Raw genomic sequence first — 18,063 nt, 5'->3', positions numbered from 1 at the left:
AATTTGTGTTATTAATACAGAATATTCTGGTTTTCAGGAACTCCATCAGAATTTGTGTTATTAATACAGAATATTCTGGTTTTTAGGAACTCTGTCAGAATTTGTGTTAATAATATAGAGTATCAAAGCAATGTCTTCAAATGCAACAGAACTGCTCTGTAGCTAAAATTTAAGTGCTATAAATTTCTCTTGGAGTGACATGAATTACTTCAAAATCATCCATGAAATCAGCCAGCCAGGGAATTCCCTGGAATCAGCACACCAGCAGCTTCCCCATAATTGAGGTGGAATTTATAATGGTGGATTTTTTTTGTACTTCAGTTTTTCACTTCAAAAGCCTCTGTGTGTGTGTTGGTCCTTAAAGGTGTGTGATAGGTTAACAGCAAATTCAATCCCCAAAATCCCAAACTCTCCAGCCAGTTTGGGATTAGTAAAGAAAAAAGACTTTTAATATCGATAGGGCTGTGCAAATCCTGCAAGTGGAAGGAGGGGACAGCCCAAATTCTCAAAATACACACTTGCCCACGTGCCAAGTTATTTTATTTTTGCAGTTGGTTTTATTTTAAAATTGTCATGGCTGTGTTAGATGAAATCCACCTTTATTTGTGGTGGACACCAGAGCTGGGTGGATGTCACCCAGTGAATAGTTAGAAAATACATGGGATTATTTAACTGAGTTAAAAAGATTCTGCACCAATTCCTAGCCCTGCCTGTATTCAAACTACAAAAGTACTTTGAGATCCTCCCCCTCTCTCCTGAAAGCTGTTCTCTTTGGTCAGGTATTGAATAATTTATATCATGTGAGACTCTTGCACATGATGTATTCATCCCTTGTTTAGCGCTTACATTCATGGTTTGGCATGCTGGCTGTACATTGATATGGGAGATGCTTCCCATTTTTTCTCTACCAACTGTTTAAATATATCTTGTGCCTCAGTAACTACAAATGGGAAATAGAATAATTCAAGTAATTTCCCTTGATGGGTTTGATGAGTAGCAAAAGATTTCTTTTTAATTTTTTTTTATTTTTAAATATATATCTGTTTGTATAAAAGCAGAGCTTTAAAAATGATGCTGATATTTATGCTAACTTTATGTTCAGCTGGAAATGCCAGGTATTGATTTGGGATAAAATATTGGGTGTTTTCCACCTCTCGTGCTGCCATGCAGCAGGTAATTTATTCCATCTCTAATTAGTTTTGTGCTACAAACTGCAAATTGTGAGTAATGTTCTTTGGAGGTGGGGGAAGGAGGAGGCGCTGCACCAACTGAGAGAGGAACTCTCGGTGAAGTTCTGCTAAAAGTCCTTTCCTGAAACAGCCCAGCACGGGATTAGTGCTGCAAAGGGCTGGCCCAGCCCGGATTGCTGGGGAAATCCTGTAAGCCCCTGGTCAGGTAACGCTGCTGCTGCAGGGACTGCAAGGTGAGCACCAAATAAATGCAATAAGTGCTGCAATAAATGCAATAAATTAGTGCTGCAAAGTGCCGGCCCAGCCCGGATTGCTGGGGAAATCTTGGAAGCCCCTGGTCAGGTAACACTGCTGCTGCTGCTGCTGCAGGGGCTGTGAGATGGGCACACAATAAATGCAACAAACGGGTCCCCAAAGCTGCCAGGAGATAAAGAATGGGCAGCACTGATTTTTGGGGTGTGTAGTGCACACACACTGTGGAGTTCCTGCTGGTTTGGGGCATGGAAGGAGATACTTCAGTAGTTTCACTGCTTCTAAAATGTCCAAAATAAAGTTGTTGAATGAAGGAGAGATTTCAGGAGCTTCGCCAAGGGAGTTGCTGGTGTTTTGGGGCATGGAAGGAGATATCTCATAGTTTCAGTACTGCTGAAATATCCAAAATGAAGTTGTTGAATGAGGGAGAGATTTCAGGAGCTTCACTGAGTGTGTTGCTGGTGTTTTAGAGCATGGAGGGAGAGATTTCAGTAGTTTCAGTACTGCTAAAATGTCCCAAATCAAGTTGTTGAATGAAGGAGAGATTTCAGGAGCTTCACTGAGGGAGTTGCAGGTGTTTTGGGGCATGGAGGGAGAGATTTCAGTAGTTTCACTGTTGCAGTTCTCAGGAGCTTCCCTGATAGAGTTGCTGGTGTTCCAGGACATGGAAGCAGATATTTCAGTAGTTTCACTACTGCTAAAATGTCCAAAATGAAATTGTTGAATGAGGGAGCCGGTAAAACTCTGAAGTTCTGTTGGAACTGACATTTTGGGCGCTGGGTAAAATCAGGTTTCCCGCTGCAGCTCTGTGCAGTTCAGCCGTGCCGAGCCCCCAAGAGCCGCTCCGGCTCTGCCCGTGCCCCCTCCTGCCCCGGCCCAGGTGCGCGGCCGGGCGCAGGTGCTGTCCCCGCTGGGCCAGGGCGGCTCCGGGGGCTCCGTGCCAGGTCCCCCGGCCGGTGGCACCTTGTCCCCTGTCCGGTGGCACCTTGGCGGAGCCCCGGAGAACAGGAAGCACCCCCCACCCCCTCGGCAGGTGAGTGACTCGCAGCGGCGCTGGCACATCGCTGCCGGGCTCGGCAAAGTGCAGTAAAACATGCCCGGCATCGCTGCGGCCGCCACGGCGTAGAGAGAGAGAGAGGGAGAGGGGACAGTGCTGCTGCTGCTGCTGCTGCTGCTGCTGCAGGGACAGCCGGGGGCTTCCAGAGTAAGTCTGTCTGTCTGTCGCTCTTTGCATTTCCAGCCGCCGGTTTTCCACATCCGCATCCCCCCTGCGCGTGGGAAGGGGATCTCCCCAGCAGCCCTGCGAGCGGTGCTGGTCAGTGATGGATTCACGCCGTCACAGGCACAGAGACACCAATATGCTGTCAGATTATATTTTTTTTTTTTTTTTCTTTAAAAGAAAAAAAATCTGCTTATTTCTCCTAGGATGCTTCAGCATCTCTCATGTTCAGTCGTTAGCGGCGGTGGAACGAGCTGAAATATCATTTGCTTAAAATCTGTAGGGGGGGTGGTGAATTATAATAATAATAATAATAATAATAAAGGATGTTGTGTCTTTAGGGTTAAACCCAAACCAATGAAACAAAAATTCAGATCTTTGAGAAAAAGGGAAGGACAGGAGTAGCCTGACACAGTAATTTTAGGAGGTGACCTGCCTAAGGAAGGCAGCGACAGGGAACTTTAGAGCTTTTTAAAGCCCCGGCAAGAATTCCAGCCGGGCTCGCTCCCACCCGGCAGCGTTGGGGGATCTTTCGCATCCCAGCCCTGGAGAAGGCGTCCCGGAGCCGGGCAAGGCGAAATCCTAACGCGGGCAGCGCTTATCCGTAAATCCCGTGTATCATGGCTGCGCCGCCCTGCCCTTGCTGTGGGGGTGAAATGTAGAACATGAGCCTGATCCTCGGGAGATGGAGCTAATTTCGCCCTAAACTGGAAAGTGTTAACAGCGCCCGGCGAATGTGACAAAGCTCAATCGCGCTCCTTGTTTATGGAGCCCGCGCCCATTGGCCGCCGCGCGCCAGCTCTGCCCTGGCAACTGCGCGCCCGCATTTGCATAGCGCGCCGCCATTGGTCCGCGCCGCGGCGCTGCGGGCCAATAGCGCGGCGCGGCCCGGGGTGGGCTATGCTAATGAGGCGCTGTTGCTGGGGCGCGCTGCGGCAGCCGGGGATGCGCTGAGGGGAGCGCCGGGATCGGCTTCCCCCTCACGCGCGGGGCCTGCGCGCTGCGCGCCGCCCTCACAGCGGGCTGCGCCCGGCCCCGAGCGCGGCCCGGCCCCGGCCGCCCGCCGCTTCGTCTAATTGCTGCTTCCCCCCTAATTCTTTCCCTATTTATTTATTTTTTAATTTAATAAATAAAATGCCTTAAAGTAGCCAGCTTCCCGCAGAAAGCAGGACGCTGATGCACTCACCTCGCCCCTTCTCGCTGTCCGAGATCGGGATCTGAATGTGATTTTTCTTTAGAATAATCTATTTCTGGAACACACAACACGCTCACCTTTAAAAAATGGTGTATTCACATCCCATCCGACAAAAAAAAAAAAAACAAAAAAAAAACCAAAAAACTCCCCACCAAAAACCAAGCCCCTCCTCAGCTCTAAATTGAGTCCTGGTTTTTTTTTCTGTCCTCAATATCATTCCTGTCTAAGAATATTGGGGAATCTGAGTCTAAAATATATTCTGCAGCTTAAATCTGCATCTGTATCTGTCCTTTTTTCCTTTCCCTGCCTTCCCAAGCAGCTTTTTCTGCCCTTCAGTCATGGATCACTTTCCCTTCCTCAGTTCCCACTCCCTCTCTCTGTCTTCCTCAGTGTCCAATTCCTCTATTTTATTCCACAGCTGCTCCCATTCCCTCCTTCAAACTCACTAAAACTGACTGTAAGGATAATGAATTGTTTAACTCAGTAAATCCTGCTACATACTCTGTTTTTTTCCTTTTTTCCCCCCTTCTCTTTCACATAAGTATCAATATGTATCTGTGGTTTGATACCATCTGGCATTTGCTGGTAATAGTGGGAATTCCTGTCACCAGCAGATTTTTGGTTAAATCGGATTTTTACTGTGGTGGAATTTTAATTTTTTGACTATTTTCTAAACCCTTCAGAAAACTTCAGGTTCAGCAGAGGGAAATTTAGTTTCTCTTGGATAAAGCAAATATTTTCATAGAGAAACTTAGTGATTTCTAGAACCAAAAACGTAGATTTCATAAAAATTGTGTGTACTTGGAGTTTGCTTGAAGCCTTATGAAGAATCAGTTGAGAGGTTCTTTTATAGCATGTTTAAGGGATAAAATAATGTCAGTTTAAACTTTGTGTCCTTAAATTTATGCTGTATTAGGAGATTACATTGGTTTGTAAAAGAATTTTCTCCTTATTTACTGAATTTGACAGAATTTTTTGTTCGTATTTGTGGTTTTCACTCAGAACAGAGGGGCAGGTGTGGGTCTTTCAGCAGGGTTAAAGATGCAGAGGTAGCTGGAGTTATTATTGGAAAACTTGTGTTTGGAATAATTTTCACACTTCAAACTTTATTTCTGCTTCAAGAGCTATTATGTTTGTTCGGTCAAAGGTTGGACTTGATGATCTTGGAGCTATTTTCCAACATTATTGTTTCTGTGAGTCTTTGAACTTTCACCATGATCATAAAAAAAGTTTATCTCCATTTCTCCCTCTCCTTTATATTCTCTCTTTTTAATGGCAGGCTTTTCATTCAATTAGAAAAATTATAAACCTTAGAGTAATTGCATAAGATCATAAATTGCACATGAATTTGTAAGGGGAGACAAAAAAAAGAAGCCTCAGAACCTCAACCTTGGCACATTTTCACCAATATCAGTGGGTTTGGATAACTTTTATTTGTCAGTTTTAAAATAAAACTTAGGTCTCTTCTTGAAATGCAGGTTATTAAACATTCAGTAATAAAGTATTGACTGCTGAGATATTGTTTCACTCATTGATTTGTCATTAAATAAATAAATACACACTGGGGTGAATCAGCAGCCAAAGTACTTGAGTTTGAGCAGTGGACAGGGTTCCAGTGTGGCAGGAAAACTTGGGAAGAACATGAGGTGTGTTAGAAAAGGGGAAAAGCTTCCCTAACAGCTCTGTTGGTGTGTGTGCAGTCATTTCCTCTCTAAATCCTGGGATATCCTCTCTTGGAGGATCACACGAGGGCAGTGCGTCAAAAAGGAGCTTTTTAACCTAACCTGTAAAGCTGCTTCTCTGTGGAGCTCTGTAAAACAGAGATTTACCTGCTAGGATGTGTCCCTTGTCTTTGCAAAGTCCTGAATGTACAGAAATTTAAATGATGGAGCCCTTTTTTGTTTGTCCCATGTCTGGATGTTTTTCTGCAGAACAGGAGAAAATCCAGAATTCTACAGAAGGAAATGATTGTTTGTGAATTCCGAGGATGCAAAAACAATGACCACTCTATAGAATATATAAGCAGCCAGGAATAATTTTATTTGGAGCACAGTCTGAAGAGTGGCAAGGGATATTATGTTAAACACAATGAAAATAAAAAGATCTATTGTATGGCCACCTATTCAGCGAGCACTGCTTCATTCTGCCCCCTAAAACAAACAGGGCATTCATGGAGCTAAACAGAATCATAACTTATTGACATGGAGGCACAGAATTAAAGCTGGGGAAGGATGCTGGGCTTTCCTAATTTCTGGGCACAGTTCTCTTCATTTTAGTGGGTTTTCAGTCCATTCATTTCTTTGTAGGCCTGTCCCTGTTTCCTTGTGGAATTCCAGCTGGTTTTTTAGCTGTGCTTTCAAGCAGGTGCTTGTCCAGGGCAGAAATGGAAAAGCAGAGGTCTCACAGAGCTTAATTTGGACTTTGAAAGTTCAGAGTGCTTGTGTTTCCTGCAGGTTTTAGCTGAGAATTTTGGCAATCTTGGGCTTCATTTATTAAAAAAAAAAAAAAAGTGGTTTCACTTTCACAACATTTTCTCAGTTCTAAGATTCTCCGGAGTGTACTCAAGTCATATTTATAAGATAATGAAACACAGATTTATATACTGTGCTGCCAGTGGATTAAATGAGTTTTAGAAACTTCTTTCTCTTGTAGTGGGAGAATTACAATGAGCAGCAGCGTTCTGTCCTTCTGGCACCAGATTTTTGAAGTGGCTCCTTTTCTTTTTTGGTAGATATTTCCCACAGTGTTTCCCTGTGACAGGTCTGAGCTCCAGTTTTTCTCCAGGAAAGGGAACTGGTGTCCTCTGATTGCACAAAAGCCACAGAGCACAAGTCCTGCCTAAAGTCCACCTCCTGCTGCAGCTCATCCAGGGAAGGAACTGGCCAAGACAGGCTCAGCAGTGGTACAACAGTTCACGAACTTGCTCCTGGCCTACTTTTTCTCCAGGCTGGGAAAAGATGGCACCCAGGAGTTTGGTGTCACCTCCTGAGCCCTGTGACCTCCCTGCAGCTCTGGCCAGTCGGGAGGAGCAGGAGCAGGAGCAGGAGGAACCCTGGGGCTGCTGGCCCATGAATGGGGTTGGAGAGCAGGGTTGTTTCTAAGTTTAGGGTTCCATTCTGCTTGCAGGGAAAGCAGTGTTTGGCATTTCTGTACAGGGAAGTTGGCTCAATGGTTATTGTAGGAGAACTTGTGAAGCAGCCATTCTTAATAATTCCCCCACAATAATAAAGTTCCTCCAGAGGAGGAACTCTGGGGGATATTTATAACGGGATTGTTCTCCGGGAGCTGCCACAGGTAATTTGCCTTTGTTCCCTGAGTTCTCTCGGCTTTTCCCTGGGTTCTCTCAGCTTTTCCCACTCCAGACCAAGCAGAGTGAGGTGCCTGTAGCCCCAGGTTCTCAGGCAGTCACTCCAAAGCCGTGCTGGGGACAATGGGCAGAGCAGGGCGCCAGGAGGTCACGCAGAGTTCAGGTCGGCGTTTGCTCATTGCCTGCAAGATGATTGTTCTCAACTCTGCAGTCCCCAGGGCTGACATTTGTGATGCTCAGGCAGAACTCTGCTAGGTCTAACTCGTCTTCAGCGTGGGTTTATTTGAACAGAGAGTTCTCAGATCCAAGTGCTTGCTGCTGATTGCTCCCTGGCTGTTTCAGGATGTGCTGATACACCTCAGAGGTGGTTGGGTGTTAGAGCAGTGCAGGGATCTGCCTCCCTTTTCCAGACACTCTTTAGTAGCTGAGCTCTCACAATGCTCATGGATGCTGAGAGCTTTTCCAAGCAGAGATTTTGAAAAATTAAGTTGACCAGAACTCTGCAAAACAATGAACTTTGCAAAAAAAAAAGAAAAAAAATCTGTGAAGGAGGAAGGTTGTACAATTCCTCAGCTAACACGGGATTTTTTTATTTTTGAGTGGTCATGGGGCTAGCACATCACTAATTTAAACACAGAAAAAAGCAACAAGAAGTGCTTGCCTTCACCTGTGGTGGTTTAGCAGGGCTTTGGAAACAAAAAGATTGAAAGTCTAAACCTGTCCTGCTCAGTAAGAGCTGTGCTTGTTCTGTGGTGTGGCCCCACCAGCTCCTGAGCTCTGAGTGTGGGAAGCAGAACACCCTTTGTGGCCAACGAGACACTTCACACTTTTATTCTCTGGTGGTGTTTTCTGGCAGGTTCTCACTCAGCTGCCAGCATATCCCTGAGAGGGAATAGAGGGAATGTCTGCACATGGCTGAGCAGCCCAAACGTGGAAAGGGAGGGTGGGGTAGGAGGGAGAGGCAGGGAAAGAAGCTCACAACATTTTGGGTCAAAGCAATGCTCTTAGGAGGGAGGATGTTGAAGAAAAGGAAGAAAAGTTCTAGCAAGGCAAAGAGAATGGCAAATGAATTGTGCAGAGGGAGTTTCACACTTCATGGAACATCTTAATCCCACCCCCTGCCACGGGCAGGGACACCTCCCACTGTCCCAGGTTGCTCCAAGCCCTGTCCAGCCTGGCCTTGGACACCTCCAAACTTGGGGAATTCCTGCATTTAAACTGATAAATGCTGATGGGACTTTCACTGCTGTTACCTGCTTCATCTTGCACAGCCATCAGCAGGCAGGGAAGTGTTTTAAGGCTGTTGCAAAGGTTCTGTTGTCAGCAAGATAACTCTTTATCATGTCATGGAACCAAGATCTGCTGCTGCTGCACTTGGGGGATGCTTTTGTCAGTCCTGAAGGCAGATTTACATCACTCACAGGGTCCAAACTGTCACCATGGTCCTTTTTGGGGGCTGACTTGTAATTGTGAGGTGAGAAGTAGGAAGACATATTAAGGAAATGTCACTTTTTAAATGCTCTAATGGCTTTTGTCTGCCTTTGCCTCCTTTTTTATATTTCACTGTGAATACACCTCAGTAGAACACTAAGGTAGAAGTGTGACAGAGGGACAAAGAGAGTCACAAAGATACTTTGAGAGGCAAAGTAGATCTTTAATGAGCTGGGTGACAGGAATGCAAAGAAACCTTGGAATTTCTGCTGGGATTTTCAGGTGCAGTCCCACCCAACAGAGGAGCTACTCTAAGAACTCCTGATCCAGAGAGAAACCTCACTTTGTGCTGACTTTTGTGTCACAGAAATATGGAAACCTTCAGGCTGGAAGAGACCTTTGGAGGTTGCCCAGTCCTGTGGCCAGCTGGGTTTTGGGTTTTAAAGTGGATTTCAATCCAATTTACAATCCACTGTTTTTTTCTGGATTGATGATCCACTCTTGGGATCACTCAGTCACCTGCAGCTCTTCCCCATCAGTCAGTGAATGTTTGTGTCTTGCTGTAGCTTAAAGGGAAGGCTAGGGATGTGTTTCACCACCAAAAATACTTTTTTTGGGGGGAGGTTTAATGAGTTATGTGGACTGATATCAAAATGGGAATAACAGGCCCTCAAATGGATGAGAGGGGAAATTGAATCTGCATTGAGTTCCTAAAAATCTGTGCAGAAATTTCCACAAACTTTTCCAATATTACACCAATTGTAATTCATTCATAGACTCCACAATAATCACAGTCTCAAATATTTGTTATGCCTGCAGTTAATAATTTCTTTGTTGCCTGGAAAAATCATAAAATCACAGAATGGTTTGGGTTGAAAGAGACCTTAAAATCATCTAGGTTTCCCCCCCCTGCCTTGAGCAGGGATAACTTCCACTGTCCCAACTTCCAGGGATGGGGAGGCCCCAAAAATCCATTTAAAAAAAATGCATTTAAAACACAGCTAGTTTGAATGACAAAAGTATTTTCCATCCTCACCAAATAAATAAATAAATATATTCTGGAGCTTCTTCAACTGTGTTGAGATGATGCTTTAAGAAACAAACCTTCTCCTTTGTGAGGGAATCCATTTTTGCAGTGTGTCTATTTTCAGAGAGTTCTGTGAGCCTCTTTTGAGTGCAAATACAAATCAAGGTGGGTATTTTTATGCCTCCCCTGAACTAACATTAGGTAAGGCCTATTTGTGAGACAATTCTACCCACTCCAAATCCATAATCTTTTCCCTTAATGTACATCATGCTCAGAGATCTTGGCATATGTTTTGGGATTTTTTAACTTCATTTTCTTCCCAAGGTGCTTTACAAGGTGTGATCACTTGAACTCGTAGTGGTTAAAAAAGAAAATTGACGATTGACTGCACCTTGTTCTCAGATGTGAGCTGTGGGAACAAGTGCTCATGGATTTTAGCTCTGCCCTGGTGGTCAGCAGATCCCTGATTTTTTTGGATGTCTGGAGCTCTCCAGATGAGCCAAAAACCAATCTCAGAGCCATCTAGTTCTGGATGTGCTGTGAGAACAAGTGCTGGTGGATTTTAGCCCTGCCCTGGTGGTCAGCAGATCCCTGATTTTTCTGGATGTCTGGAGCTCTCCATATGAGCCAAAAACCAATCTCAGAGGCACGAGAGGCTGTGCAAGCCTCAATTAATGGCTGTGCACAAATGTCCCTATTTCTGGAGCGACTCCTCGACCTAAAACTAAAGGAGGTCAAGATTTCTATTCTAACCAGTCCTTCTTTCCCCTGCTTTCCTCCTGCTGTGTCCCCAGTGTTTCTAGGAGTGTTCCCTGGGGATTAGCTGTGCTGGGGTAGGATTGCAGGGCTCAGGAGCAGAGCCTGGGATGTGGCAAGGGCAGGGATTCCATCAGGGCCCTTGTGTGTGTTGGTGGCCAGGCCTGGGAGCCCCAGGGGGGTGGAACTCCCTGGCTGCTGATCCTTGTGCTCTCAGCTCCCAGAGCTCTGCCCCAGGGGCTGCTGAGGTGGGTGAGCTCAGTCCCATTGCACAGGTGACTCAGATCCTTTTCCATTTGGGATGGGAACACAGGGATGAGTTGGCCAATTCCCATCCATCCCCTTGGCATCCTTCACATCATCACACTGGCCAGGCTCTAATCTTGTCCCTTTTCCTGAGATTGGCTCTGGAACCATTTGTGCTTCTGGGTTAAGAAGGTTCTTGTTGGACACAGTTTGGGTTTGTGGTGTCACATTTGGTGTGGGACTGTCCTCCAAGCTGACAGGGACCTCTTTGGTACTCACAAACAGCAAATCTCAAAAAATTCTAAACTAAAAAATCAAAATTATTCATTTGGGTGCAGGTTGACTTGGGAGGAAAAGGTCTACAAGCATGGAAAGTTTCCAGCTGAACCAAAACATCACATTACAACATTTGTGTTACATTGCAACTGTTGTTTTGTGGGATAATTACACTTTTAACTCTTCTCCTTCGCTTTTTCACTTTATTTTAAATATGTGTGGTGCATTATTCAGTTTATCCTCAGACTTGTGATTTTTGGAGTGTCAGAAGATCCTGTGTAGTAAATGAGAACCCCATGGTGCCAGGATTTTTGTTATTTTTGATATTTTATATATTTGAGCTTTCTGGTTTTTGAGGAACACATTGAAGGGCAGAATTTTTGAAAATAAAATTTGTGTTTATAAAGTTCTGTAATTGGCCAGGTATCTCTATTGGAAACCTGTGGCCTGAGGTGAGAAAACACAAGATTTAAACCTTTGAAAGTGACTGGCTCTACACTTCAGAATTAGTGGTATTTTTGACTCTCTGATTTAAATATTGTTTTGACTTTTACTTCAGTCACCATGATGTTGCTAAGTGAGATTATGATTTTTTTTCAGGTTAAGCAGAACCTCAGAAATTAAAAGAGCAAAAAGTAGAGATGCTGGATGATGTCTTACATATGTTCAGCCACTCTTACAGGAGTGTTCAGTGAATCTTGAAAAGGAAATGTTCACTGAATCCACCAAGTTGGAGAGAGGGAAGATTAACTCTGATTCTCAGCTTTTAATGGACATTTTGTAGAAGAGTTAAAAGTCATTTTTTGTGCAATGCTAACTTAAAGTGCTTAATATTTTAATATCATCAATGTAAAATGGTGTTTGATTTCATCCATGCAGTTCTGTTGCCCCGATAGGTGTTGAGTCAATGTGCAGTATCAATTTTAATATTTTAGTTTCCTTTTGACAGAGTTATTTTTAAGAAAGCCAAATCTTGGCTGTACTCATCTACTGTTTTCTAGTGCTTGTGTTTTCTTGCAAGGTTTGGACTGTAAAGGAAGTGGGGGTTTCCCTTTGCTGGTCAGGTGCTTGGCTGTTTAACACCTTCCTTCTAAATTTAATCTTTAGTGATAATTTTGCTTTCAGATTGCAGCTGCTCTTTGTTTGCTGTGCTTTGTAGGGAGGCAGAAACACAGGGGACAGGGAATCAGATTCAGGGAATCACCAGGGTTGGAAGAGCCCTTTGGGATCATCCCAGCCCCACCATCATCACCCCTGAACCTTATCCCCAAGCAAAGATGAGCTGCTGAGGCTGGACACTGGGTTTTCCTTTGGTACAGTCAGTCCAGAAAGCTGCTGGGAGCAGCCCTGAAAGGCAGAACTTGTGTGTTTTTGTGGCTTTTTGGAATCCATACACAGAATTGGTGTGTTTGGAGTAACCCGTGTCAAATTCTGACAGAGTTATGACACCCAGGGGGAGATGTGAGAAAAAGGATGCTCAGGATTAGAGTCCCAGCATGGTTTGGGTTGGAAGGGACATTTAAAGATGGAGTTCTGATGGTCAGGGACGCTTCCACCACACCAGGTTGCTCCAGCCTGGCCTTGGACACTGTCAGGGAACCAGGAGCAGCCACAGCTGTGCCAGCCCCTGCCCACCCTGCCAGGGAACAATTCCTCATTGCCAAGATCCCACCCAGCCCTGCCCTCTGGCACTGGGAGCCATTCCCTGGGTGCTGTCCCTGCATCCCCTGGGAATTGTCTCTCTCCAGCTTTCCTGGGGCTCCTTCAGGCCCTGCAAGGCCACCCTGAGCTCAGCCCAAAGCTTCTCCTGTGCAGGTGAGCAATGCCAGCTGTGCCAGCCTTTCCTCCCAGCAGAGCTGCTCCAGCCCTCTGCCCATCCTGGAGCCTCCTCTGGGCTCTCTGCAGCAGCTCCAGCTCCTCCAGAGCTGGGCCAGGGCTGGGGCAGCCAGCTTGGGCAACCCTGCCCTCTCTCAGTTTAAGGCCATTCCCTGTGTCCTTGTGAGAAGTCCCTGCCCACGCTTCCTGCCCAGCCCTGCAGATCACCTTTCCCTGAGGATGATTCTGGGACCCTCCCTGTGGAATGCCCCGTGTGTGACAATGGTCTGATGTTCAGGGACACCTTCCACCAGACCAGGTTGCTCCAGCCTGGCCTGGGACACTGTCAGGGAACCAGGAGCAGCCACAGCTGTGCCAGCCCCTGCCCACCCTGCCAGGGAACAATTCCTCATTGCCAAGATCCCACCCAGCCCTGCCCTCTGGCACTGGGAGCCATTCCCTGGGTGCTGTCCCTGCATCCCCTGGGAATTGTCTCTCTCCAGCTTTCCTGGGGCTCCTTCAGGCCCTGCAAGGCCACCCTGAGCTCAGCCCAAAGCTTCTCCTGTGCAGGTGAGCAATGCCAGCTGTGCCAGCCTTTCCTCCCAGCAGAGCTGCTCCAGCCCTCTGCCCATCCTGGAGCCTCCTCTGGGCTCTCTGCAGCAGCTCCAGCTCCTCCAGAGCTGGGCCAGGGCTGGGGCAGCCAGCTTGGGCAACCCTGCCCTCTCTCAGTTTAAGGCCATTCCCTGTGTCCTTGTGAGAAGTCCCTGCCCACGCTTCCTGCCCAGCCCTGCAGATCACCTTTCCCTGAGGATGATTCTGGGACCCTCCCTGTGGAATGCCCCGTGTGTGACAATGGTCTGATGTTCAGGGACACCTTCCACCAGACCAGGTTGCTCCAGCCTGGCCTGGGACACTGACAGGGATCCAGGGGCAGCCACAGATGTCCCAGCCCCTGCCCACCCTGCCAGGGAACAATTCCTAATTCCCAATATCCCATCCAGCCCTGCCCTCTCTCAGCTTAAGGCCATTCTCCCTGTCCTTGTGAGAAGTCCCTGCCCAGCCCTGCAGGTCACCTTTCCCTGAGGACAATTCTGGGATCCCTCCCTGTGGAACCCCCCGCCTGTGACACCCCCCGGGTGCCGATGAGCTCCAAGATCAGGGACTCTGAACACAGGGCAAGATTTTCACCCATCCCCTGTTTAACCCTCTCCTTGTCTTTGCAGGAGGAGAGACTTCAGCATGCAAACCTTCATCTGTTCGGCTTGCACCATCGTTTTCATTCCATGCTGCTGGCCTTCAGATGGCTGGACAGATGTCCCATTCGCATCAGCAGTACAGTGACCGGCGGCAGCAGAGCATCAGTGACCAGCAGGTCTCGGCCTTATCCTACGCTGAGCAGCTCGAGCAGCCACTCCCCCTGACAAACCAGGTATGGGCCAAGGCTCCTTCTGCAGCTGGCAGCTCTTCAGTGTGGAGTTTGGGTTGGAAGGGACCTTTAGAGATCGAGTTTGCCATGGCAGGGACACCTCCCACTGTGCCAGGCTGCTCCAGTCCCAGTGTCCAACCTGGCCTTGGGCACTGCCAGGGATCCAGGGGCAGCCCCAGCTGCTCTGGGAATTCCATCCCAGGCCCTGCCCGCCCTGTCAGGGAACAATTCCTCATTCCCAAGATCCCATCCATGTCTGCCCTCCTTCAGTTTAGGGTCATTTCCCCCATGTCCTGTCACTCTAAGCCCCTGTGAAACATCCCTCTCTGTCCCTGCAGTGTACAGCCATCAATTACAGGATCAGGGCATTTATTCTTGTAAGGGATTTTTTTTAACTAATTACGTTCAACTCTGTAAGGATGGAATTAATATACAGCAGTTTATTTAAAACTATTTGTATTTTATATGTATTTTTTATATATATATATATATATATATATATATATATATATATATATGTATAATATATATGTGTGTGTGTGTATATGTATATATATGTGTGTGTATATATATGTATATATATCTCTATATATATGTGTGTATATATATGTATATATATCTATAGGTATGCTATAACTTCAAAAAAAACTTTTTAAAGTTGTTTCTAAACTCCTGGCACATATTTATTAGGATTATTCTACTTTTAATGTGTTTTTTTAAGTAGGGGGAGAGAATGATTGGCCAAAGTGGAGAACTGTGCAAAGCTCTTTTGAAAATAATGACTGGTTTTTAAATTTTTGGGTGTTTGTTAGCAGCTGATTGCTTTGTTACTTCTCCTAATGGGCAGTTTTGCAATGCAGAGTCACTGGTTGGTGTGTTTGGAATACAGAAGTTTGCACAAAATAGGTTTTATTTGAGTAGGTAGGACTGCTGGAGGAGCTCCTCAACTCAGAGTGCCAGGAGCCACAAGAGCTGCTGTGGCTCTGGATGAGTGGGAATTCTGTTGGCTTTTAGAAATTCCATGGCCCAGTTGTGGAAACATGAGGGCAGATGGGTTCCAGCAAAGCCTGTAAGTCAGAAATTGAAAATGTGCTGCAGACTGATGAGGAATGTTTCACTGAAGAGGATGGAGGTGAAGTGTGTTTGCTGCTCAAGATGTTTTAGGCAGAAAAGTCTCCAGAACCATCAGGAGGTGCTCTGGTGCTGTGGGAGGATGCTTTGGCAGGAGGAGGAAAGGATTAGAAGGGATGAGAATGGCCAGGATTTGGAGATCTGCAGTGACTGGGGCAAAGTGAATGGAGCTGGTCAGGGATGGGTTTCCTTTCCAGGAGGAAGAGGAAATCTCCTATATAATGATATATAGCTTGAGGATCTACAGAGACATTTTATGTGAGTTTTTTGGGTTAAAGGTCTCCCAGAACTTCTGCAATGAATCTGGTCAATCAAGAAAAGTTGTACCTGAATCCTTTCAAGGCACTTTGGAAACAAACTGAAGGAATTTTAGGTTGTATGGAATGACCATGTGAGGAAATAATCCACCTTGGCCATGGCAATCAAGCTGTCCTTGCACCACCAACACAGTTTGACAGAATCAGTGTTCATGGCTTTGATGGTGGCCAACTTTCTGAAGTCTCCTGACTACTTCCCTTCCCTGCCTCTTTCCTCCCTCGAGTTCTTGTGCTTCTGCCATCACCCAGTCCCACCAAGAGTTCTCCTCACTAGGCTCCTGCTTGGAGTGGAAGTTCTCTGTGAGCCTCTGTGGGGACTTGGAAGACTTTTTGTCTTTGCAGTGCATTTCTGATTTTATCTGCACAGCCAGATCCAGCTGAGATCTTCCTGCTGGTGCCTCAGGTCATCTGCTCTGGACCTGGTCTCTCTGCAGAATCCATTCCTTGTTCTTTCTTAGGGCTGCCCTTTTACAGCTCTGGCTCATCTTGATTAAAAAAATAATTTTTTTTCCTATAAAAACTTTGACCTCTGTGGTTAAAGGCTTTGTGCTTTTCTCTCCAGATGTGATCTGCCAACATCTGGGGGTTTGTGTCCCATTGATCCTGCATGTTACAGATTCTTTCTTTATGACATTCCTACAGGAATCCCTTTTATTCAAGGCATTGCCATGAATATGCTGCCACCTTTCTCTAGCCTTGATAAAAGTTTTTAATCCAAAAACTTGATTAAATTCTGTCCTGTAAATGTCAATTCTGGAAAGGAGCCTTGCAGAGAACATTGTTGGAACCATCTTTAGGTGATTGTTTCATTCCTCTGGTGGGATCCCACCACTTGTTCTCTCTGTCATCTCCTTGTAGAGCTTCTAACACAGAGCAACCTTTTATAATGGCAAACTCCCTTTGGTCACAGAAGGTGACTTCTGCCTTTGCCAGTTCATAGCACAGAATTCCAGAATCATTTAGGTTGGGAAAAATCCTCAAGATAAGTCCCAGCTGTGCCCCATGGCCACCTTGTGCCCAGCCCAGAGCACTCAGTGCCACCTCCAGGGGACACCTGCAGGGATGGGCACTGCAGAGCTCCCTGGGCAGCCCCTGCCAAGGCCTGAGCACCCTTTCCATGGGGAATTCCCTGCTGCTGGCCAAGCTGAACCTGTTCCCTCTGCTCCTGTCCCTGTTCCCTGGCCAGAGCCACAAGGTCCCCCCTGAGCCTCCTTTTCTCCAATGTTTATCTTCCAGAAAATCCTGATTTTAATATGCAGCAAAAGGAATTGGCTGTTGGAGAAGCCTTGATAGTTTGATCTTAACATATCCATAAAAACAGGAGGAGGAAAAAGGTGACTTCAGGCAGATTCAGGGAGTTTGATCCTTCAGGGTTGGATCCTTTCCATGCAGTGGCTCCCATCCAGTCAGACAGACAAGGATTGGGTCTGGGAGCTTCAGTTTCCTGGAATTTCCCAACATCAGCAGCCTGGACCATTGGGACTGTTTGGGTCCCCTAAACCAACCTGCTTGGGTACTCTAAAATAACCTGCTAGGGTACAGATATAAAAAGAATAATCTGTTAGGGTGCCCTAAAAGCAACTTCTTAGTGTGCCCTAAAAGTAAACTGTTTGGGTGCCCTAAAATAACCTCTTTGGGTGCCCTAAAAGTAAACTGTTTGGGTGCCCTAAAAGTAAATTGTTTGGGTGTCCTAAAATAATCTCTTTGGGTGCCCTAAAAATAATTTCTTTGGGTGCCCTAAAACACCCCATTTGGATGTCCTAAAAGTAAATTGTTCGGGTGTCCTAAAATAACTCTTTGGGTGCCCTAAAAGCAAACTGTTTGAGTGCCCTAAAAGTAACTCATTTAGGTACCCTCAAAGTCACTTCTTTGGGTGCCCTAAAACACCCCATTTATGTGCCCTAAAAGTAAACAGTTTGGGTGGCCTGAAATAGCTATACAATAACTTCTTTGGATACCCTAAAAGTAACTCATTTAGGTACCCTAAAAATCACTTATTTGGTGCCCTAAAACACCCCTTTTGAATGCCCTAAAAGTAACTTCTTTGGGTGCCCTAAAATAACATCTTTGGGTGCCCTAAAAATAACTATTTTGGGTGCCCTAAAAGTAAACTGTTTGGGTGCTCTAAAATAACCTCTTTGGGTGCCCTAAAAGTAAACAGTTGGGTGCCCTAAAACTTCTTTGGGTACCCTAAAAATAAGTCATTTAGGTACCCTAAAAGGCACTTCTTTGGGAGCCCTAAAATACCTCATGGGTGCCCTTAAAGTAAACTGTTAGGGTGCCCTAATACTTCCTTGGGTACCCTAAAAGTAACTCATTTAGGTATCCTAAAAATGACTTCTTTGGGTGCCCTAAAAGTAAACATTTTGGGTGTCCTAAAACTTCTTTGGGTGCCCTAAACAGCCCATTTGGTGCCCCAGAAGTGCCCAGTTTGGTGTGAGCAGGGAGCAGCTGGAGCCCCCTTGCTGCCCTTGT

At 46.0% G+C, this 18,063-nt stretch overlaps 1 protein-coding gene across 1 annotated transcript in view; it reads left to right on the top strand.

Annotated features, from left to right (window-relative positions):
* The window catches only part of DYRK1A (dual specificity tyrosine phosphorylation regulated kinase 1A), a 76,693-nt gene that overhangs the window by 39,070 nt on the left and 19,560 nt on the right, over positions 1 to 18,063 (top strand). Inside the window, exon 3 of the mRNA XM_059840135.1 lies at positions 13,938 to 14,143. Within this exon, the coding sequence (XP_059696118.1) occupies positions 13,938 to 14,143 (206 nt within the window). The remainder of the gene's footprint in view (positions 1 to 13,937; positions 14,144 to 18,063) is intronic.

This window comes from Haemorhous mexicanus, chromosome 2 (assembly GCF_027477595.1).
Source record: "Haemorhous mexicanus isolate bHaeMex1 chromosome 2, bHaeMex1.pri, whole genome shotgun sequence".
NCBI classification, from domain to species: Eukaryota; Metazoa; Chordata; class Aves; order Passeriformes; family Fringillidae; genus Haemorhous; species Haemorhous mexicanus.
Note: the sequence above shows the minus strand (reverse complement) of the source record. Positions and strands in the feature narration are given on the sequence as shown.